Genomic DNA, 24045 nt, shown 5'->3' with positions numbered 1-24045 from the left:
ACCTGCCAGCAACGGGTGAGGCTGAAATAGCAGAATCCACTCATTTAAATGGGTGTCCACATAACTTTGTATTTATAGTGTATGTATGGATAGTACGCACATTAAACATCCACAAAAAGTTATGAAAAATTATTGATTTCTAACTGGGAATGTGAAAAAAAATCTGACAGTGAATAAATATGTACAAATCCATAGTGGTTAAAAACAGTGTGGGTGTGGCCAACATAACTGGCACAACTGATTGGTGCACCCATGGCATGACAGATGTGTGATGCCTGGTAACTGTGGCGATGATTCTCACATCTGATAGACTGTCTTATTCTTCATGTCCGGATAATGGGTGTGGCCAAGGGAAGAACAGTCCATGGTTACCTAGATTGGGTGAGGGGAGGGGTTTAGGACAGGAGAGAAAAGGGAGGGTTGTTTAAGCACATGTCATGTTTCATGAATTTCACATCTCTCAACAGTCTATTATATTACTCAAAGAGGATAGAGAAGATTCAGTTTTGACTACCTGCCCGGGACTACAGATGGAAAATCTGGCACATTTACAGAAATATTGATTGATGTGCATTGTCCCTGTCAAATCAATGTAGTAAATGAAATGACTGAGTTGGGTTTGGGTGGTGTAATTTGAGTGACTTCGACGCCTCCTATGTTCACCCAGATAGATCACAGCATTGTCCCAGGTGGCAGCAGCAGACTATTTGAATGGCCACTCTCATCACAGGGTATGTATAGATGCTTTCCATAAACACATCCAGTGTCTCTGACAGCATGATGGATGGACGAGACATCAAAGGCTTCCACCGCCAGGCCTCGATCACAGTCACGTTACAGGACATTTACCTCCTGCTGTGACAGGCATCCAGGTCCTCCTGTAACACAGAAGCTCTCTTCTGGAGGAAGTTCACCTGCAGCCAACACAGAGTAAGGGGTCAACACACACAGTAGGGGGTCAGGGGTCAATGCACAGTAGGGGCTCAGTAAGAGGGTATAGGAGTAGAGTGATAGAGAAGGGGTTGAGATAGAAAAGGGTTAAGGCAATAGGGGGCAAGCATTGGAGAGTAGGGGGGAGTAGGGGTTGAAGGGAGCAATTCATAGGGGAGTAGGGGGCTAGGGAGTAATTCATAGGGGAGTAGGGGGCTAGGGAGTAATTCATAGGGGAGTAGGGGGCTAGGGAGTAATTCATAGGGGAGTAGGGGGCTAGGGAGTAATTCATACGGGAGTAGGGGACTAGGGAGTAATTCATAGGGGAGTAGGGGACTAGGGAGTAATTCATAGGGGAGTAGGGGGCTAGGGAGTAATTCATAGGGGAGTAGGGGCTAGGGAGTAATTCATAAGGCAGTAGGGGGGCTAGGGAGTAATTCATAGGGGAGTAGGGGGCTAGGGAGTAATTCATAGGGGAGTAGGGGGCTAGGGAGTAATTCATATGGGAGTAGGGGGCTAGGGAGTAATTCATAGGGGAGTAGGGGGCTAGGGAGTAATTCATAGGGGAGTAGGTGGCTAGGGAGTAATTCATAGGGGAGTAGGGGGCTAGGGAGTAATTCATACGGGGGTAGGGGGCTAGGGAGTAATTCATAGGGGAGTAGGGGGCTAGGGAGTAATTCATAGTGGAGTAGGGGGCTAGGGAGTAATTCATAGGGGAGTAGGGAGTAATTCATAGGGGGCTAGGGGGTAATTCACAAAAGAGTAGGGGGCTAGGGAGTAATTCATACCGGGGAAGGGGGCTAGGAAATAATTCATACGGGAGTAGGGGCTAGGGAGTAAGACGACTGAGTGAGATTATAGGTGAGAGGTTAGGATTTTGATACAGTAGTGAAACCATGAGAATCCAAGACATGGGGTCAGTAAAGCTAGTCCACTAGTACTTTACGGGGACAGTGAAAGAGTTAACTTCCAAAGGGTTAGATGAGGCAGTATCAGGCCTTAACTACATACAGTGAAAGAGTTAACTTCCAAAGGGTTAGATGAGGCAGTATCAGGCCTTAACCACATAACTATAGAAAGTCTAAAGCCCCTTCAACTTTTTCACATTTTGTTTGTCAGTGCCTCAGTTTCATGCATTTTTACAAATATTTCTACACGCCAATTTCTCACTTAAGGACATTTTTTTTTATCGTGAAAAAAGTATTTATTAAAAATACAAAACTTAAATATCATAATTGGACATGTCTCCACCCCCCTGAGTTAATACTTGGTGGAAGCACCTTAGGCAGCAATTACAGCAGTCTGTTGGGATAGGTCTCAACCAGGTCTCAACCAACTTTGCACACCTAGATTTGGCAATATTTGACCATTCTTCTTTATAAAACTAGTCAAGCTCTGTCAAGCTCCTTTGGGAGCATAGATGGACAACAATCTTCAATCTTACATTTTTAATAAAATGTAGGTGGGGGCTCTGACTGGGCCACTCAAGGACATTTACCTTTTTATACCTTAATCACTCCACCGTAGCTTTGGCTGTGTGCTTCAGGTCGTTGTCATGCTGAAAAGGGGAACTTCCGTCCCAGTTTTAGCTTTCTTACAGAGGGTAGCAGGATTTCCTCAAGGACTTTTCTGTACATTGCTTCATGCATTGCCCCTTCTATCCTGATAAGTGAGAAAAGTGAGGATCTCTCTGTACTTTGCTCTGTTCATCTTTCCCTTGATCCTGACTAGTCTCCCAGAACCTGCCACTGAAAAACCTCCCCCTAACATGATGCTACCACCAACATGCTTCACAGTAGGGACGGTGTTCTTTGGGTGATGGGTTTGCGGGTATGATGGGTATTGGGTTTGGCCAAACGTAACGCTTTGCATTTAGGCCAAAACGTTTTGCCACATGGCTACTTTGCCTACTTCAAAACCGGTGGGCTTTCTTGAATAATGGCTTCCATCTTGCCACCCTATATGGCAGATTTGTGGAGTGCTTGGGATATTGTTGTCACATACACACTTTGACCAGTCTTGGCCATAAAAGCCCGTAGCTCTTTCAAAGTTGCCATTGGACTCCTACTTGCTCGGTCATCCAGTTTGGAGCGACGGCCTGATTTAGGCAGGGTCTTGGTGGTGCCATATACCTTCTACTGTACTTCTTAATAATCGTCTTGACCGTGCTCCAAGGGATATTCAGGCCTTAGAATTTTTTTATACCCAGAACCTACAGGAACTGATCCACATGATCCTGAAATCATGTGAATCACTACAATTCAACACAGGTGGAGGCCAATTAAGTTGGTGTGTGATTTTGAAGGTGACTGGTTACACCTGAGCTAATTTAGGATTGCTATTAGAAAGCGGTGGAGACTTCTACAACCAAGATATTTCAGTTTTATTTTGTATCGATTTTCATTTTTTTTCACTTGGAAGTTGTGGGGTAGGATGTGTAGATCAATGGAGAAAAACAACGATTTGAATGCATTTTACTCCAGGCTATAAGGCAACAAAAGGTGAAAAGTTTGAAGGGGGCTTTAGACTTTCTATAGGCACTGTACATAACAAATGAAAACAAATAAAAATCCTTCTCTTTAGATCAAATGAAACAAAAAGGTTATAATATTTATTGATGTGTAACTACTGTACTGGAAGGCAATGGTACATTCCATTCTCTTGGATGGAAACCTCAGGAACAGATTTAGCGTTTCATTTGGAGAGGCGGAGCTGCTGCTTTCAGAGGAGTAACAGCACCAGTGTGCAAAAACGGAACTGCGGTCGGATGCCATGGAGTCACTCTTTCTTTCAGTAAAATAATGCGTCGTAATGTGCAAAACCCAAGACATCCTCAATGAAAAGGGAGGCCGTTCTGGTCGTGAATTACATCGTATAAACATATCCGATGGTAGAGGCTTGTGGTGGCAGGACTGGAAAGAGATCCAGCCGGAGCTATCCAAAGCAGCCAGGCGTTGGGGCCAGTTTGAGTTTAGAAATGCGGGCCCCCTCCAAATGTTGTTGTTGGTTGGTTAGTGGGGCCCCCCTCTCCCTCAGCCCGCTCCACCACAGCCCGACACAGAAAGGCCTATTGTTTACATTTGAAATTCCCGTCCCTCCCGCCGCCCACCACAGCTTTCTTGTCGAACAAGGCCCAGTTAAACTAATAGGAGACTGTCCGCGGCGGCTGGGCGGCAGTATTAATGTGGTTAAACGCGGGGTGTAATTGATAATAATAATTGTGTGTGATCTGATGGAGCCTAGAGAAAGAGAGGGAGCTTCAAAGTGGACCGGTCCAAAGCCATGTCTATGGGCTCTGGTGTCTGGTCTACACCACCATATGATATCCCCTCACCACGGCCAAGGAATCAAACAAACAATGCTGACACTCACATTGAGACTAAGTGTGGGTTCAGTCTGGGATGGTTTCTATCAGTATGTAGAGAGGGAGGAAAGCAGAAAAGAAAATGGCAGCAAAGGAAAACTGTTCATAGTTGGTATCTGAAGAAACACTGAAAAGGAAAGCAGGTCTATAAGGTGAGATGTATGGAGTGTATTGCCCAGATACAGGGACCTCGGTCTGTATTACTCCATATAGGTCAGGGGTCAACAACTCTAGGTCACTAACACATTAATCAACTAACCAAGATATTGATAGTTAGTTGATATGTGGATTAGTTGAATTTGGTGAGTTAGATATAGGCTGTGAGTGTCCTGTGTATAGTGTCCCATGCAGGACTTGTTCCTACCTGAGACTTGAGAGAGGAGATGGTGTCCTCCAGCTCCTGTCGCAGCTCAGCTGGCATCAGCCCTTTCATTTTCATCGCACACTCCTGAAGCACCACCGTCACCTGCAGGGAGAGGAACAGGAGGAGGAACAGGAAGAAAGCGAGGATGTGGTTCAATACACTTATTGTAAGTGGCTCTGGACAAGAGCTTCTATTAATTGACCAAAGAGTAATTATACACACATCGCCCCCTATTGGCTAATAAAAAGATCACGGCCACCATAGACCACATGTGGCCAACTCAGCGTAACCCTTAGGGTATGCAGTAGCTGCAGGTTTGTGTTCCAGCTCAGCACAAACACACCTAATTCAAATGAACTATTCACCATATTCATTTTAGAGACCATCATTATCTGAATCAGGTGTCTTAATAAATCTGGGCAGACATTTACTTCCGCCCTCCTGGACCAGAATTGACCACCCTTGACTTTTAGACCCAGGCCCAGCTGGGTTTGAAAGAACAGACAGAACACATCAAACACACCAGCCCTCCCTATGTCGGGCACAGAGAGGGCTGTCTGGAGCTAAATTACACTGGAGAAAACCATAGTCTGATTACAAAGTTTAAAACGTTTGGTTAGCCATTCCTCCATGCCCACAAACACACACAGAGCATGTACTGAAGGTTCAGTAGGCAGACATGCTGTAATGACAAACTGAGAGGTTTCACCCCTCAGAGCCTGGTTCCTCTCTAGGTTTGGTCCTAGGTTCCTACCTTTCTAGGGAGTTTTTCCTAGCCACTGTGCTTCTACATCTGCATTGCTTGCTGTTTTAGGCTGAGTTTCTGTATAACCACTTTGTGACCTCTGCTGATGAAAAAGGAACTTATAAAGACATTTGATTGATTGATAACTAGGGAGAGCCCCAAACTATTCCTACTATTACATTTTTAGCATGCCGAAGTCCAGTTATTTCCTCTTTATTTTTCTGTAGATATTCAGAGAGAGAGAGAGAGAGAGAGAGAGAGAGAGAGAGAGAGAGAGAGAGAGAAGGCCAAGTATTAGAAAATTGGTTTTCCAAAAATAATTTTCCTGTTGTGGATTTAACTGATTGATCTGGTTTTCTGTAATGAATCTTTCAGGGGCACAATGAAAGGGATTTGGACGCACTTCAAAGGGGGAGAGTATAAATGATCCCAACACAGAACAGCTCTTTTTGTCTCAGCACAGTGTGCAGTAGATTAGGCCTTTGCCACTTAGCCCAAAATGTTCTCCCTCCCACCTCATTTAAAAGTGTCGGGCCAATAACATCATCAGGAGAAAAAGTCCATCAATTTTCTTTTGTTTCTTTCCTCCGTGAGAAAGGGAGCCATGGGTAATTTGAGAATGAACATTTTCAAACATATGCAAAAAAACATGTTTTACAGGCTGTAATTTGGGGTGCCAACAAGTAAAAAAAAAAAGTGTAGAACCCCTGAGAGGGAGGCAGTTATAACAAGATGGCACCCAGACAAAACACTCAAGACCAAAAAACACAGAACGAACAAACAACGGTTAAATTATCACTGTCCTCATAAGCCACATCCAATGTAAAAGTATTGGGATTCATTGCAAGCTTTCCATTCAAGTTCCCTGGCTGCATTCTTAATGCATATACAGTACTACAGTGCAGTATTTAAGTTACCACAGCAGTAAGGGATATACACACTTCAATCTAAATGACTAGCGCCCTCCCGACAACTCCCTCTCCGTTTTCCGTCCCATAGATCAGATTCAGGGTAACTAGAATTCACTGGGCTACACTGCAGGGTGGACTGGAGCCTCTACTCACAGGCTTGAGACTAATCAAAGTAGACAGGCCTTGAATGTTTAATTTAATAACTATGAGTACTAGAGAAGGGGGAGAAAGAGAGAGAGAGGATGAGAGAGAGGACGAGAGAAAGAGAGGACGAGAGAGAGAGGACGAGAGAGAGAAAGATTGAGAGAGAGATGGGACGAGAGAGAGAAAGATTGAGAGAGAGAGATGGGACGAGAGAGAGAAAGATTGAGAGAGAAAGAGAGGACGAGAGATGACGAGAGAGAGAGAGGACGAGAGAGAAAGATTGAGAGAGAGAGATGGGACGAGAGAGAGAAAGATTGAGAGGACGAGAGAGAGAGAGAGAGAGAGGACGAGAGACAGATGATGAGAAAGAGAGGTAAAATGAAAAATAGAGAAAGAAAGCAAGAAAGGAAGAGGGGATAAGCGAAACAGATCTATATTGTATAATAGAGATGTCTACCTGGCCGCCAGCCTAATGACGTTTCAGCCAGCTGTATTAGATCATCATTAGCCTGGGCGTTGTACTGTAGGACAGACACAAAGAGCTCTAGATCACATTATAGAGGATATGCTCTGCAGCTGGAATGCTATGTTATGCGATGTAATGGCTGCAGGTGGACTTAGCCGAATAGCGCCCGTTAGTGGAACACTGCAGTGCTTAATTGTGTTGTCCCCTGTTAGGTAAGATGTGAGCTGTATGTACTGCCTGTTTGAAAAGAGAGTTCTCATATATATATATATATATAATACAAGTCTGATTATATATATATATATATATACAGTGCCTTGCGAAAGTATTCGGCCCCCTTGAACTTTGCGACCTTTTGCCACATTTCAGGCTTCAAACATAAAGATATAAAACTGTATTTTTTTGTGAAGAATCAACAACAAGTGGGACACAATCATGAAGTGGAACGACATTTATTGGATATTTCCAACTTTTTTAACAAATCAAAGCCAAGAGGCCCATGATCACTCTGGATGAACTGCAGAGATCTACAGCTGAGGTGGGAGACTCTGTCCATAGGACAACAATCAGTCGTATATTGCACAAATCTGGCCTTTATGGAAGAGTGGCAAGAAGAAAGTCATTTCTTAAAGATATCCATAAAAAGTGTTGTTTAAAGTTTGCCACAAGCCACCTGGGAGACACACCAAGCATGTGGAAGAAGGTGCTCTGGTCAGATGAAACCAAAATTGAACTTTTTGGCAACAATGCAAAACGTTATGTTTGGCGTAAAAGCAACACAGCTGAACACACCATCCCCACTGTCAAACATGGTGGTGGCAGCATCATGGTTTGGGCCTGCTTTTCTTCAGCAGGGACAGGGAAGATGGTTAAAATTGATGGGAAGATGGATGGAGCCAAATACAGGACCATTCTGGAAGAAAACCTGATGGAGTCTGCAAAAGATCTGAGACTGGGACGGAGATTTGTCTTCCAACAAGACAATGATCCAAAACATAAAGCAAAATCTACAATGGAATGGTTCAAAAATAAACATATCCAGGTGTTAGAATGGCCAAGTCAAAGTCCAGACCTGAATCCAATCGAGAATCTGTGGAAAGAACTGAAAACTGCTGTTCACAAATGCTCTCCATCCAACCTCACTGAGCTCGAGCTGTTTTGCAAGGAGGAATGGGAAAAAAATGTCAGTCTCTCGATGTGCAAAACTGATAGAGACATACCCCAAGCGACTTACAGCTGTAATCGCAGCAAAAGGTGGCGCTACAAAGTATTAACTTAAGGGGGCTGAATAATTTTATATATATATATTTCATAATACAGTTTCCTACTATGCTAAGCTGATCAAGGGGTCGAAAATGTAGATATTGCCAGATGTTCACTGCCCGAGGAACATGCCGTGGAAGCTTTATTGCTGGGTAAAGTGTCCATAAGCAGAGGTAATTAAACTGTTCTGTGTTCTTTTTCTCTCTTCACCTCTGCCTGTCTTGTTGTACATGCAACCTGTCTCACATGCATTAATTAAAAAACCCATAAGATGTCAGCTGCTAATTTTCAGATTTACACCACATAAACCATTTTCACTGGACTATCTGTTGCTGCCAAGTTCTGATTTCCCTGGGGGGTTGGCCTTGCAATAACCAAGTGGTGAGACACAGCCCTCTATATTTAAATGTTTCAGGTACACTCCGATAGGTGTCTGCGTCACATACAGTATCTTCTATTGACATTATCTTCTATTGTTTGTCCTCATGTGTCTGTTTTTCAGCATAAAGTACTCTGTAGTCACTTAGTGTGGACACCAGGTGAGACCACACACACAATAACCATCTCTCTTCTTCACTTCATCTCTCTCCCCCTTCTCCCTAAATGCTCTAGATTATATCAGCTGCTTTGGTGAACCCCTCCCGCATCTGAACTGGCTGACACAGAGGGCACAGCATGGTCATAGGCAAGAGGTCACTTGGTCGGGACAACAGGAAGTATTATTAAAGAGATGCTTACATTGAAATACAGACAGATGTAGTAGTCCCAGAGTTAATGATCCAAGGTCAGTTTTGAATTTCACCTCCTGATGATTATGATGACTGACCGTGTTAGAACAAAAGAAAAACAGGGCTTAATCATGCACTCTCTCTATCCATCTGTCTCTCATCTGCAGGTATGTTTTGATGTGAGAGAGGAAGCCAGTCCCGTCATAGTCAATTATCATAATTACAATAAATGTATTATGTATTCATAACACCTGGATAATGAACTTCTTTCAATAAAGCGTTTCACATTCTCCACTGGTTGAAATTATGCATCTCCTTGAAATACTATCCTGGTTCCTCAGATTAATGCAGATGAAGGGAGTTAGATATGCATAGTTTTTTTCTGTATATATGAATTACAAATCAATCATGTTTCTAGTCATTTGCATAGTTAACCTTTTGCGTGTAGGGGGCAGTATTTTCGTTTTTGGCTAAAGAACGTACCCATTTGAAATGGCCTATTTCTCAGCCCCAGAAACTAGAATATACATATAATTGTCAGATTAGGATAGAAAACACTCTAACGTTTTCAAAACTGTAAAAATATTGTCTGTGAGTATGACAGAACTGATATTGCAGGCGAAAACCTGAGGAAAATCCAATCAGGAAGTGCCTCTTATTTTGAAATCTCTCTGTTCCTATGCATGCCTATCCTCCATTTAAAGGGATATCAACCAGATTCCTTTTTCTATGGCTTCCCTAAGGTGTCAGTCTTTAGACATAGTTTCAGGCTTTTATTTTGAAAAAATTAGCGTGAAAGATCACATTGCGTAATTGGATAGGTTGGGGCTCTCAGAGTGAGTTTTGCGCTATAGAGTAGAGCGGCCATTGTTTCTCCTGGTGTTATTGAAAAACCTACACACCCGGTTGATATATTATCTAATATATATTTTAAAAACAACCTGAGGATTGATTATAAAAAACATTTGACATGTTTCTGTGGACATTATGGATATTATTTGGAATTTCCGTCTGCGTTGTCGTGACCGCTCTTTCCTGTGGATTTCTGAACATAACGCGAAAAACAAACAGAGGTATTTTGGGTATAAAAATAATCTTTATGGAACAAAAGGAACATTTGTTGTGTAACTGGGAGTCTCGTGAGTGAAAACATCCGAAGGTCATCAAAGGTAAACGTTTTACCAAACGTTTTACACAGATCGGCTACACATCCATAGGCATTCAGTTATTTTTATCCTCCACTACATAAAAAGCAAGTACATAAATAAACCCTTTTTCAGGACCCTGTATTTCTAAGACAATTCGTACAAATCTAAATAACTTCACAGATCTTCATTGTAAAGGCTTTAACTTGTTGAGTGTAGGGGGCAGTATTTTCATGTTTGGCTGAAAAACGTACCCAATTTAAACTGCCTATTTCTCAGGCCCAGAATCTAGAATATGCATATAATTGTCAGATTAGGATAGAAAACACTCTAAAGTTACCAAAACTGTCAAAATATTGTCTGAGTATAACAGAACTGATATTGCAGGCGAAAACCTGAGAAAAATCCAACAAGGAAGTGCTGTTTTTCTTGAAAGCTCTCTGTTCCATTGGATGACTTGCCTCCATTTAAAGGGATATCAACCAGATTCATTTTCCTATGGCTTCCTCAAGGTGTGAACAGTCTTTATACATAGTTTCAGGCTTTTATTTTGAAAAATGAGCGAGAAAGAACCCATCGCGTTAGTGGATGGCAGGGTGCCAGCAGAGTTTTTCATGCGCTACAGCTTGGAACAGCCATTTTCTCTCTCTCTTCCTATTGAAGAAGCTACATTCCGGTTGACATATTATCGATTATATTATTATATTATATTATATAAAACACGTTTGACATGTTTCTACAAATTTTTATTTTGGATATAAAAATAATCTTTATGGAACAAAAGGAACATTTATTGTGTAACTGGGAGTCTCGTGAGTGCAAACATCCGAATATCATCAAAGGTAAACGATTTCATTTATTGCTTTTCTGACTTTCGTGACCAATCTACTTGGCTGCTAGCTGTTTGTAATATTTTGTCTATTGAGAGAGATGTTCTTACATAAACGCTTGGTATGCCTTCGCTGAAAAGCTTTATTGAAATCTGACACCCCAGGTGGATTAACAACAAGCTAAGCTGTGCTTTGCTATATCGCACTTGTGATTTCATGAAAATTAAATATTTTTTGTAATTTAATTTGAATTTGGCGCTCTGCAATTCAGCGGATGTTGATAAAAATGATCCTGGTAACGGGATGGGTGCGTCAAGAAGTTAAACACTGTTTTCCATGCTTGTTCAATGAACCATAAACAATTAATGAACATGCACCTGTGGAACGGTCGTTAAGACACTAACGACTTACAGACGGTAGGCATTTAAGGTCAGTTATGAACACTTAGGACACTAAAGAGGCCTTTCTATTGACTCTGAAAAACACCAAAAGAAAGATGCCCATGGTCCCTGCTCATCTGTGTGAACGTGCCTTGGGCATGCTGCAGGTAGGCATGAGGACTGCAGATGTGGCCAGGGAAATAAATTGCAATGTCCGTACTGTGAGACGCCTAAGACAGCGCTACAGGTAGACAGGATGGGCAGGTGATCGTCCTCGCAGTGGCAGACCACGTGTAACAATACCTGCATAGAATAGGTACACCCGAACATCACACCTGCGGGACAGGTACAGGATGGCAACAACAACTGCCCGAGTTACACCAGGAATGCACAATACTTCAATCAGTGCTCAGACTGTCCGCAATAGGCTGAGAGAGGCTGGACTGAGGGCTTGTAGGCCTGTTGTAAAGCAGGTCCTCACCAGACATCACTGGCATTGCCTAACCCACCGTTGCTGGACCAGACATGATTGGCAAAAAGTGCCAATCTTCACTGATGAGTCGCTGTTTTGTCTCACCAGGGGTGATGGTTGGATTTGCGTTTATCGTCGAAGGAATGAGTGTTACACCGAGGCCTGTACTCTGGAGCGGGATCGATTTGGAGGTGGAGGGTCCGTCATAGTCGGGGGCGGTGTGTCACAGCATCATTGGACTGAGCTTGTTGTCATTGCAGGCAATCTCAACGCTGTGCGTTCGAGGGAAGACATCCTCCTCCCTCATGTGGTTCCCTTCCTACAGGCTCATCCTGACATGACCCTCCAGCATGACAATGCCACCAGCCATACTGCTCGTTCTGTGCGTGAATCCCTGCAAGCCAGGAATGTCAGTGTTCTGCCATGGCCAGCGAAGAGCCCAAATCTCAATCCCATTGACCACGTCTGGGACCTGTTGGATCAGAGGGCTAGGGCCATTTCCCCCAGAAATGTCTGGGAACTTGCAGGGGCCTTGGTGGAAGAGTGGGGTAACAAGAACTGGCTAATCTGGTGCAGTCCATGAGGAGGAGATGCACTGGAGTACTTAATGCAGCTGGTGGCCACACCAGATACTGACTGTTACTTTTGATTTTGACCCCCCTTTGTTCAGGGACACATTATTCCATTTCTGTTAGTCACATGTCTGTGGAACTTGTTCAGTTTATGTCTCAGTTGTTGAACCTTATGTTCATACAAATATTTACACATGTTAAGTGTGCTGAAAATAAACGCAGATGAAAGTGAGATGTCGTTTCGTTTAGTTAGCTAGCTATGTTACTTCAGCTGCATTGCAAGGCAAGCTTACACAATTGTATATTCAATTTGCAGTAAATGCTTTAGCTAGCTAGATTCTTTATATCCACTGTTTCACAAGACGACAGACTGGTTTGCTGGTTTTCTCAGGAGTCCCTAAAACATTAAACAACACAAATGACAAATTAATTCTCCTGTCACAACACTAGCTAGCTTGCTGGCTAATGTTAGCCAGTCAAATAACTTGCTAAATAGCGATTTTCGTAAATTAACTTTATGACAAAAATATGCACAAACGTTTGTCTCTACATTAACTAACATATTCCTCTCAATTGTACATGTTTTGCTTGACTCGTTATGACAACTTACATTTGGATCCACCGTAATGTTTTGTCAGCCATCTTTGTTGAAGAAAGCCCCAGGGACGGGTGGCTTACGTCAAATTCGTCATTGGAACCACTCGATATGATTGGTCATATAAAAACCTTGGGACCCAAATGCATAATGAATGCTCTAACTCACCCTTGCGGTGGCCTGGAGAAATGAAGCCATGACACTGGGTACCTCTAAATCCCGCAGTGTAAGCTCACAACTTTTAAAGGAACCACTGTAGGCCTGAGGATGGGTAGATATATACACAGCCCATCTACACTGATCTATAAACAACTGGGGAGTGCCTTGGAGACAAAGCTTTAGTGATCATAAGGCTAATTAATGTATGTCTCACCAAGGCAATTGGGTGTCCTGGTTTACTGGGCAATGTGCGGGGGTGGAGAGAGGCAGAGCAGCCATTTTCTATGGCAGCACCTTTGTTGTGGCTAATACACGCTAGCTATGCTAACCCAGACGTAGATACTACACTACAGTAGGTCAGGCAAAGGACCTAGTGAACTATTTTCAGCTGTGTATATATTCAACACATATGGATAGAATAGAAGTCAATGACATCAGTCAGAACCAGGTCAATTCCATTTCAACTGCAAAATTTGGTGGCAGCGGTGGGATCTGGGATGGTAAGCAGTCTGGGGCTCAGGGTGGTGAGAGCAGGTGAGCGATAGTGAATTGAAATTCACTGAATCTCCCGAGTTGACTGAAGGATCACATCGAACACTCCAGCTGAATATGGAAGCCTTTTTCTGAGAGACATCACTCTTTCTTTCAGTTCTGTTTCTCACGGGCTGTCCTATAACTCATTTATAATATCGCTCCCTCGCTTCATCTCTCTCTTTCTGAATCCCTCTCTGTACAGTAAAGGCCTGTTTAGTCTTTAGACAGGTGGATGGAGGGATGTGAGGAGAGGAGGCTTTTAAAGAGGCTCCTCGCCGATCACACAGATGTAAGGAACTTTTGAAGACAGTGGCTGATCAAACCTAGGCGCCAGGTTTTGGCCATTGACAGACTCAGGATGTAAAACAGTGCAACTGTTCTCCAAAGCATCCGTCAGAGAGAGAGAGTGAGAGGAACAATCTGACTTTCCACACAGAGACAACGGTTTCATCTCCACCCTCTTTTAAAAGGAAAATAGGAGTTTATTGTTGTTCCTGATGAAGCGTTAGATTCCATTTTGAAGCTCCTGAGAGAAGCAGAAGTCTTTTAACTTGTTCTCCTGCTATCCTCTTAAAATGACAACATTTCATCTATATATAGTCTTTAGATTGTGCTGGTGGTTTTGACTTTCCCCCAGCGCTTGATACTGTCTGTCACACACCAAGGTTTTTGACAGCTGCCAGACGAAAGAAACACGGTGTTGACACTTTGAACATTCAAATGAAGTTTGCCACGTAGCTTGAGTTATGCTAATGACGATGGGGGGGGGGGGGGGGGGGGGGGGCAGATTGTGCTCGTTGTTGGAAGATTCTGGAGTGACAAAAACCTTGTCAGATACAAGGGGGTACATCAAAAACCACGCCGCTCACAAAGTTTGCGCCTCCACATCTCTCAGTTGCACTCTGAGAGTTCGTTGAGAAACGCTTTGAATTCAAAAACGCTTCGCTGCCTTGAAAAAAATAAAGAGCTTCACAGAGAAGTGACTAAAAAGAGAAAGAGCGATAAGAAAACAGATCTGTGTGAACTGTTACAATCCAGGATGGGTTAGTTACTAGTGCAGTGAGTTACACACATAACTGCACAACACCAGCGGCTGGTAAATAACCAGTGTACTTTTGATTGTCTTCAGACAGACTGAACCTCACCGTGAGGTGCAGCCGAGCCGCCATTTTACAGCGGGGAGTCCGAGAGGCCTCTGGAAGAGGCAGGCGGGAAACATCTGTGTGAAGTCTTGGGCAGAGAAGCTGTTTTAGTGTGTGAGATCAGATTACAAAGACATGTCTTGGCAGATACACTTGGGCAATATCACTGAGAGTTAGTGAGCTAGTAGGCCTCAGGTTTTATTAACACACACATCATTCGCACAGACACACACACAGACATGCAAAAACACACACATGAACACACACATGCAACACACCAGCCTCCGAGAGCCTCTCTCTCCTAGTAAGGAGGTATAGAGAACAGAGTCTCACTATCACTACACTGAGAGGGCCCATCTCCAGTCAGACACAGACCACCAGGTAAACACAGTCTCAGTGAAGCCCATAGGAAAGAGTTGACTTCAGACATAGTTATAGGCCTCCCAGACACAGATTGAGTTTGTTCCTAGACTAAACGCATGTTCAATGGAGAATCCTACACGCCTAACACACCTTTGACGATTTGCATAATGACAGTCTGTACAACCTTGGAAAAAGTTCACCTTGCAGAAGTTTAGGTTAAGCCCTGTCCTTTTAACTAGGTTGGATGAGAGGAAAAAGCATCTAGGACTGGGTCAACCCACCGGCTGGTGGCCCTACTACCCTAGCACCACTGACCCATTCTGGGGAGATTTATGTCCGTCCGACATGGAGCTGTTCCAGCAAAGTGTGTGTAAGGGTCATTGGGCGGCTCCCCAGGACCAAGAGTTGTCTCCATTGGTACATAGCAGCCTGGAGGTACACAGGCCCAGCCAGAGACAGAGAGACCACCAGCCAGCCTGCTACGTGGTGATTACTGCCTTTCTTCTCCGTGTGTGTCAAGGTCAAAGCAGACCTGTGATTACAGAGCTCACAGGGGCCATGGCTCCGGGGCTGGTGTGTGTCTGTGTGCGAGTGTATGTGCAGTGGTTCAGGATTCCCTCTGAACATTCCTGCCCCATAGTGCTGGCTTTTGAAGCCGGATCTCGAGGAATTTGGAAAATCTCTGCCTCTGAACTAGGGGTTGGGAAGAATAGAGGGGAGAGAGAGGAAGAGAAGAGAGGGTGAAACTGAAGGTTGACGTAGGGGGTTGAGGTAGAGGGGTGAGGTAGAGGGTTTAAGTAGAGTGGATAAGGTACAAGGGTGAGGCTGAGGGGTGAGGTAGAGGGTTGTGGGTGAGACTGATGGGTAAGTCTTAGGGGTGAGGGGGTGAAGTTGAGGATTGCGGGGCGAGTCTTAGGGGTGAAGTTGAGGGGTGAGTCTGAGGGGGTGAAGTTGAGGGGTGAGTCTGCGGGGTGAGGGGGTGAAGTTGAGGGGTGAGGGGGTGAAGTTGAGGGGTGAGTGAGGGGGTGAAGTTGAGGGGTGAGTCTGAGAGGTGAGGGGGTGAAGTTGAGGGGTGAGTCTGAGGTTTGAGGGGGTGAAGTTGAGGGGCGAGTCTGAGGGGTGAGGGGGTGAAGTTGAGGGGTGAGGGGGTGAAGATGAGGGGTGAGTCTGAGGGGTGAGGGGTGAAGATGAGGGGTGAGGGGGTGAAGTTGAGGTTTGAGTCTGAGGGGGTGAAGTTGAGGGGTGAGTCTGAGGGGTGAGGGGTGAGTCTGAGGGGTGAGGGGGTGAAGTTGAGGGGTGAGGGGTGAGTCTGAGGGGTGAGGGGGTGAAGTTGAGGTTTGAGTCTGAGGGGGTGAAGTTGAGGGGTGAGTCTGAGGGGTGAGGGGTGAAGTTGAGGGGTGAGGGGGTGAGGGGGTGAAGTTAAGGGGTGAGGTTGAAGGTGAGAAGAGGGAATCTGTTACCTGCTCCTGGTTCTCTAACTCTTTGTTCAGGAGTTTCTTCTCGGAGGAGTGCAGCTGCCTCTGGAGATTCTCCATCTTCTCCTGCAGAACCTAGAGAGACAGAAAAGGGAGAGCACATTTGAACAAGGGATAATGGGAGAGAGAGAGATTGGAGAACAATATAGTTTAAAAAAGAGAGAAAGAGGACAGAGATAAATGACAAATGATAGAGAGCGAGAGATGAAAAAGAAAAAGAGGAGGGAGAGAAGGCAGAAAGAGAGATGTGACTCTCAGATTAACAGTGTATTAAAAGGCTAATGATAAAGTGGTGACAGTCATTATTGGAAAGCTGGGCTCATTACCCAGAGTCATTCACAAGGAGATAGAGAGAGAGGCACACAGGGAATTAACTACTGTTAACTGTCTGGGCTTTAAACATCACACACACGTCTCTTGTGAATACATTGTGGATCATTATATTGGTGCAGTTTCAGATATGAACACTGAACACTACACCTGCATTATGAGTGTAGGCTGGCTACCAGATACCTGAGATTCAAACAGTTTACCGGGGATTCTACCAGGGTACACAATGCCCTCCATGAATCTACCGCCAGTACTGCTGGGCAGGCATACAAAAACTACTGTATGGCATAAATACCAGTAAAGGAAGGCTTCCACATCTAAGCAGTGTATTATTTTGCATCCCCAAACTCTGGATAGAATATAAAGGACTAAGCCTTGTTCACATTGGCAGGTTGAAGTGACTCAAATCCATTTTTTTGGCATATCAGATTCTAATCTGTTCTTTTTCATGCAGTCTGAACAGCCAAAACGCTTGAATCAGATATTTCAAGACAGATTTCAAACCACCTTCGTACATGGTTTGAAGACAGATATAAATCTGATTCCTGGCCATGTGACTTGTGTCTGAATGGTCAAATCTGATAAAAAAATTTGCGCTGAAGAGTTTTTTTTTAGTTATTTGGCATATCTTGTTGCTTGCAGCTACTCTGTTGACAGTTTGACAAGAACCCCCCCCCCCCCCCCCCGGGACACATTTAGTTTTTTGTCCTAGCACTAGACAGCTGATTCAAACAATCAAAGCTTGATGATGAGTTGGTTATTTGAATCAGCTGTGTAGTGCTAGGGCATAAACCAAAACGTGCACCCATGGGGGGCCCCGGGACCGAGTTTGGGAAACCCTGAACTAGTTGACTGCTGGGGCTTGCCAAAAACAACTTGTTTTGAAAGTTGGATCATATCATATGGGGCTTTAAAAGTGTTCTTACACTGTGATTTTGAACATTCAAAGCAACTGGGACACGTCCATGGCAGGCACTGTTGTCACCTTAGCTTGTTACAGATCTTCTGAGTGATAGGAACCACGAGCATCAACACCAATCAGCCTACACCACTGCGCACACACCCGCCATTACTATGACAACTAGCATAGCCATGACTGCTGTCTGAACCGATCTGGTCACTTGTAACTTGCTGTTTGGACAGTCAGTATACCAAAACGGATTGGAAAAACAAAACTGATTTGAGCATTAAGGCCATCAGTGTGAACAAGGCTTTAGAGGTTTGTGTGAAGAATAGCAGATGAGAGAATAGCGGAGAAGAAGAGGAGTGGAGAAAATAACAGAATAGCGGAGAAGAAGAGGAGTGGAGAAAAGAACAGAATAGCGGAGAAGAAGAGGAGTGGAGAAAAGAACAGAATAGCGGAGAAGAAGAGGAGTGGAGAAAAGAACAGAATAGCGGAGAAGAAGAGGAGTGGAGAAAAGAACAGAATAGCGGAGAAGAAGAGGAGTGGAGAAAAGAACAGAATAGCGGAGAAGAAGAGGAGTGGAGAAAATAACAGAATAGCGGAGAAGAAGAGGAGTGGAGAAAAGAACAGAATAGCGGAGAAGAAGAGGAGTGGAGAAAAGAACAGAATAGCGGAGAAGAAGAGGAGTGGAGAGGACTGTTTTCCTCTCCTGCTCTAAATGATAGCAGTGGAAAGAAAGAAAGGCTTGGCTCCTGAATGCGACTCAGAACCAGATGTCTCACACACACGCGTGTTAACTTCACGTTCGATTAGGCCTCACGAGAACCAGAGCACACGCACACAAGGTAAGTCCACTGGTATGGGTGTTGATGGTTTGATGGGGGCTGTGTGTGTTAGGCAGAGAGGCACTGCTAAGCATCAGCATTATGACACTCCCTGCAGTGTGTGAATGAGTAAGGCAGGTGTTCCCATCCATTCCTATGGTTGATGGAAATATAGCTCAGGTAATAACCATGACTGACTGGTGATATACAGCCCATCCACTCAACATAAATGACTAACATCATGTAGGTTTACCATTACCTGCAGCTCCTGGGAAGCACAACCCCGACGCATTGAACACAGATCACGAAAAGGTTAGAAATGTTGGGTAACACTTTATGTACCTACAAGGTTTTTACTAACTACAGTGTAGTTACATGGGTATCAGGGTTAACTTAAGATAAAGTGTTACATCAAACTATCTTTCTTCAAACTGTCTATCCCATCGCACAATATTATGAGACAACAACAGACGTCAAAGCTCAGTCAAATGTCCATGGTTGAAAGTAACTTTAGGAATGATTGATGCAGCCGCCAGCACACATTCCTCTTCCAAGTGGTTCTGTTTATTAATGCATTAAAAGGATCCGTCTGCTTTCCGCTGTTAGAACTGGACCCTTCCTGTTCTAAGTCAACACAGTGTGTCGCCCAAATGACACCCTTTTCTCTATCTAGTGCACTACTTTTGACCAGTACCGTGGGCAATTCCTTATGGGCCCTAGTCAAAAGTAGTGCACTAAATAGGGAATATGGTTCCATTTGGGACTCTACCACGGAGACTCACTGGATGAGGTGAATAAGTGTATTGGCAGATGAATATGATACTGGTTGATGTTACTCTATTAATCAGGCTCCGTCTTCTCCAGTCACGGTCCTCTCTGCTTCCTTCTGATCACGTCAAGCACTTCATTCCAACTGACTTGTTTACAATTACCATAAAACTTAAATTAGCCGGGCATCTGCACACATTTCAGCAAACAAACGGCTGTTCCAAATAGACGGCAGTTCCAAATAAACGATTGGTCTAAATGTGTAACGTATACGCTGGGAGTCAGGAAGCAGATGCAGAAGGGGAGTTTAATGAATAAGAAAAGGCAGATAAACAAAACAGGAGAAGCGTACTGGACGTGACCAAAACCAATACTGCCTGATGAGGGCACTGAGGGCTAAATAAAGGGAGGGTAATCAAGGTGATGATGAGGTCCAGGTGTGCGTAATGATGGAGAGCAGGTGTGCGTAATGATGGGGAGCAGGTGGTTAGTAGACTGGTGACGTCGAGCGCTGGAGCGGGAATAGGCGTGACAAAACTGTTTAGGAGCTTACCATGGACACAGATCTGATATTCTCACGGTCATGTGCACTCAAATGTTATGTGATTTTATTCTGTCATCGTTGCCAGCCATGGTGCCACCAAAAAATGTATGGTGCTGAAGCACGGAAATGGGGGTCTGATAGTGAACGCTAATAATCGGGAAGCAAGTACAGGGAGGGAATTTAATAAATAAACAAACATGGAAAAAACCAAGAAACACAAGTTGCATAGAGACATGAAACATATAAACAGGAACAATAACACCTGAGGAAAGAACCATAGGGAGTGACAGATATAGAGGAGGTCATCAGGAAGGTGATGGAGTCCAGGTGTGCGTAACGATGGTGGCAGGTGTGTGTAATAATGAGAGGAGGAGCGGGAGCAGACGTGACAGATAGGCAGCCTTTCCAAGTCTGATTTGCTTATCTTTGTTATTATAATGTTTACATTGGCCATACTGGTCACAATAAACAGTGTAGTAGTCTTTTCAAAATGTTATTGAGAAAAAGCTGTGTGCATTAAGGAAATAGAAGCCTGTCTCTAATACGTGACGGTTGTGTTTAGTGATTATTAAAGAAAATAAACGCCCAAACTATTCATTGAAGTTTTACGGTATCCAACTTGCCTCACATTTCATCAGTTGAAGATTGTTTGATTGCTAGTCTAAGGCTTGAACTTTTTAGCTTCTGTTCACGTATTACTGTAATTGGGGTGTTGTGTTCATGGACTTTGTAGCTTCTGGTCACGTATTACTGTAATTGAGGTGTTGTGTTCATGGACGTTTTAGCTTCTGGTCACGTATTACTGTAATTGGGGTGTTGTGTTCATGGACTTTGTAGCTTCTGGTCACGTATTACTGTAATTGGGGTGTTGTGTTCATGGACGTTTTAGCTTCTGGTCACGTATTACTGTAATTGGGGTGTTGTGTTCATGGACGTTTTAGCTTCTGGTCACGTATTACTGTAATTGGGGTGTTGTGTTCATGGACTTTGTAGCTTCTGGTCACGTATTACTGTAATTGGGGTGTTGTGTTCATGGACGTTTTAGCTTCTGGTCACGTATTACTGTAATTGGGGTGTTGTGTTCATGGACGTTTTAGCTTCTGGTCACGTATTACTGTAATTGGGGTGTTGTGTTCATGGACGTTTTAGCTTCTGGTCACGTATTACTGTAATTGGGGTGTTGTGTTCATGGACTTTGTAGCTTCTGGTCACGTATTACTGTAATTGGGGTGTTGTGTTCATGGACTTTGTAGCTTCTGGTCACGTATTACTGTAATTGGGGTGTTGTGTTCATGGATGTTTTAGCTTCTGGTCACGTATTACTGTAATTGGGGTGTTGTGTTCATGGACGTTTTAGCTTCTGGTCACGTATTACTGTAATTGGGGTGTTGTGTTCATGGACTTTGTAGCTTCTGGTCACGTATTACTGTAATTGGGGTGTTGTGTTCATGGACGTTTTAGCTTCTGGTCACGTATTACTGTAATTGGGGTGTTGTGTTCATGGACGTTTTAGCTTCTGGTCACGTATTACTGTAATTGGGGTGTTGTGTTCATGGACGTTTTAGCTTCTGGTCACGTATTACTGTAATTGGGGTGTTGTGTTCATGGACGTTTTAGCTTCTGGTCACGTATTACTGTAATTGGGGTGTTGTGTTCATGGACTTTGTAGCATGTTTAATATGAACTGTGTGAACTATGTGATGTTACACACAGAGGTTATGTGTGAGGTGGCAGAACTCTGGGATAGGAATAGCAAGGGTGTAGAGAATGAAACTCTCTCTCTCTCTCTCATACACACACACACACTTTCCCCCCTGAGGATAGCCCAATTACCCCACCATGTCACACCCCCTCTGGGGCCCCCTGACCCCCCCTTCCCCATTCCCAGCACCATGACACAGCGTTTCCTGAACGTCTGAGTGAAGGCTTCTGGGAAGAGATGAAGAGCGTGCTGACTGTACTCTGATCTCTTCATCTGGTTGATGAAACACTACAGGGCCAGAGCATCACTGCACAAACGCATCAGTCCTGGAAGGAATCATTAATAGATGCATGATAATGAATGACTCCATGGCTTCATAATGGAATCCCTGTATGAATCAGACAGACCTTCCTCCAGGCCTCTTCACTGATCACCATCACATACATGTATCTGTGACAAGTAACATTTGATTTGATCCATCCTCATCATCTCCTAAAGTTAAAAATAATCAGGGATAAGTCTCCAACCAAGCCCTATTCCCTATGTAGTGCACTTCTTTTGATATCTGGTCACACTACTTTTTTGATCTTTTTTTATCTCAAATATTTTTTATTAAACACACACAAGAATGGTGTATAGGTATACAAGACAGGTATACAATTCTCCTCTAAACATAGATACCCAACTGCTCGGGTGGCAGGGCCAGCACATGGGTGGCAGGGCCAGCACATGGGTGGCAGGGCCAGCACATGGGTGGCAGGGCCAGCACATGCAGGGCCAGCACATGGGTGGGAGGGCCAGCACATGGGTGGCAGGGCCAGCACATGGGTGGCAGGGCCAGCACATGGGTGGCAGGGCCAGCACATGGGTGGGAGGGCCAGCACATGGGTGGGAGGGCCAGCACATGGGTGGGAGGGCCAGCACATGGGTGGGAGGGCCAGCACATGGGTGGGAGGGCCAGCACATGGGTGGGAGGGCCAGCACATGGGTGGCAGGGCCAGCACATGGGTGGCAGGGCCAGCACATGGGTGGCAGGGCCAGCACATGGGTGGCAGGGCCAGCACATGGGTGGCAGGGCCAGCACATGCCCAAAGGTAGATTAAAATATTACAATTGAGAGTGCGATAATAAGTACAAATTCACAGCGCCGACTCGTCCAAGTAGGAGAGGAAAGGCTGCCAGATTTGATCAAATGTTGATAATTTATTGTTCAGAATATATCTAATTCTTTCTAAGTGTACAGTGTTTGCCAACTCACTGAGCCATAATTTGGTAGAGGGCGCTTCCCTCCTTTTCCAAAACAACAAGATTAGTTTTTTTGCCGAAATGAGACCATAAGAGATTAGTTGTTTTTGGGGGTTGGTTAATCCGTTTAGGGACTCAGATACTCCCAGGATTATCAGAAGTGGGTCTGGATCTGTCACACTACTTTTGACCTCTGATTAAACGTAGTGCACTATATATTACGGAATAGGGTGCCATTTGGGAACAAGAGACGGTCTGTCTAGGACAATAGAGTTGTAGTATCTGAAGATAGTTCCTTGATTGTTCCTCAAAAATTCTATAGAATATAAACACAAGATTCAATAGAATAGATCCAATTCAACTGTTGTGGAGGATATGGGTGATCCTTCCATCCAGACTCCATACTACTGTACCATAGCCTGAGGACCAGGAGAGTCCCTCCTCAGTCTGGTTACCCCAGTGATCCTGCTCTCCCCCTGGGCACAGATCTCTAGGCTCAGCCTCTCTCACTGTTCTGAAGGGATAGGACTGGATCAGGGCCTGATCCATGGAACCTTACTGAGAAGAAACATCCTCCCCATTCCCAAACCTGCTCCCACTGCACAGATCTCACCCAGAGGCCATCCAGATTCCCCACCCCTGGTTGATCCTAGATACACCTTAGATACCGCATCTGTTTCCCCAAAACTTTGAAGAAGTGTTATGGTTAGAGCCTCTCCCAGATGCTACATCTGTGATCCATCTCTATCTTCATCTCTCTCCTTCTCTCTCACACACACTCATTCATTCTCTCCATCCCTCTCTCTCTCCTTCTTCCTCTCTATCTGCCTGTGAATGCGTGATTTTCTATGGAGGATAATTCCAAAGTGTCTCCAGATGGGTTAGGGTGATATGGTCTCAGCCATCCAGACTGGAATCAACAGACGTGGCAAATTCTATTTCCTGAGGGAGAGGATGAGGGGGGAGAGGTGGAGGATGAGGAAGGAGAGAGAGGGAAGGAAGAGGAGGAGCGGTATAGGGAGATGTGGGAGGAGCAAGAGAGAAGCTGGAGAAGAGAAGGGAGAGGGAGAAAAAAGGGAGATGAGGAAGAGGAGGACGGCAGGGCCACTGCTGGAAGGGCCTTCTCCCCTCTGTATCAGCAGTGTA

General features: G+C 44.4%; 1 protein-coding gene across 1 annotated transcript in view; it reads right to left on the bottom strand.

Annotated features, from left to right (window-relative positions):
* Positions 1–845: 845 nt before the first annotated feature.
* LOC139365190 (centrosomal protein of 112 kDa-like) overlaps positions 846–24045 on the bottom strand; it is a 163363-nt gene continuing 140163 nt past the window's right edge. The window contains exons 16-18 of the mRNA XM_071102646.1: positions 16568–16657; positions 4659–4760; positions 846–914 (exon numbers count right to left, since the gene is read on the bottom strand). Coding sequence (XP_070958747.1) covers positions 846–914; positions 4659–4760; positions 16568–16657 — 261 coding nt within the window. The remainder of the gene's footprint in view (positions 915–4658; positions 4761–16567; positions 16658–24045) is intronic.

This window comes from Oncorhynchus clarkii, chromosome 13 (genome assembly GCF_045791955.1).
Source record: "Oncorhynchus clarkii lewisi isolate Uvic-CL-2024 chromosome 13, UVic_Ocla_1.0, whole genome shotgun sequence".
Taxonomy (NCBI): domain Eukaryota; kingdom Metazoa; phylum Chordata; class Actinopteri; order Salmoniformes; family Salmonidae; genus Oncorhynchus; species Oncorhynchus clarkii.
This window is presented reverse-complemented; position numbering and strand designations above follow the sequence as displayed.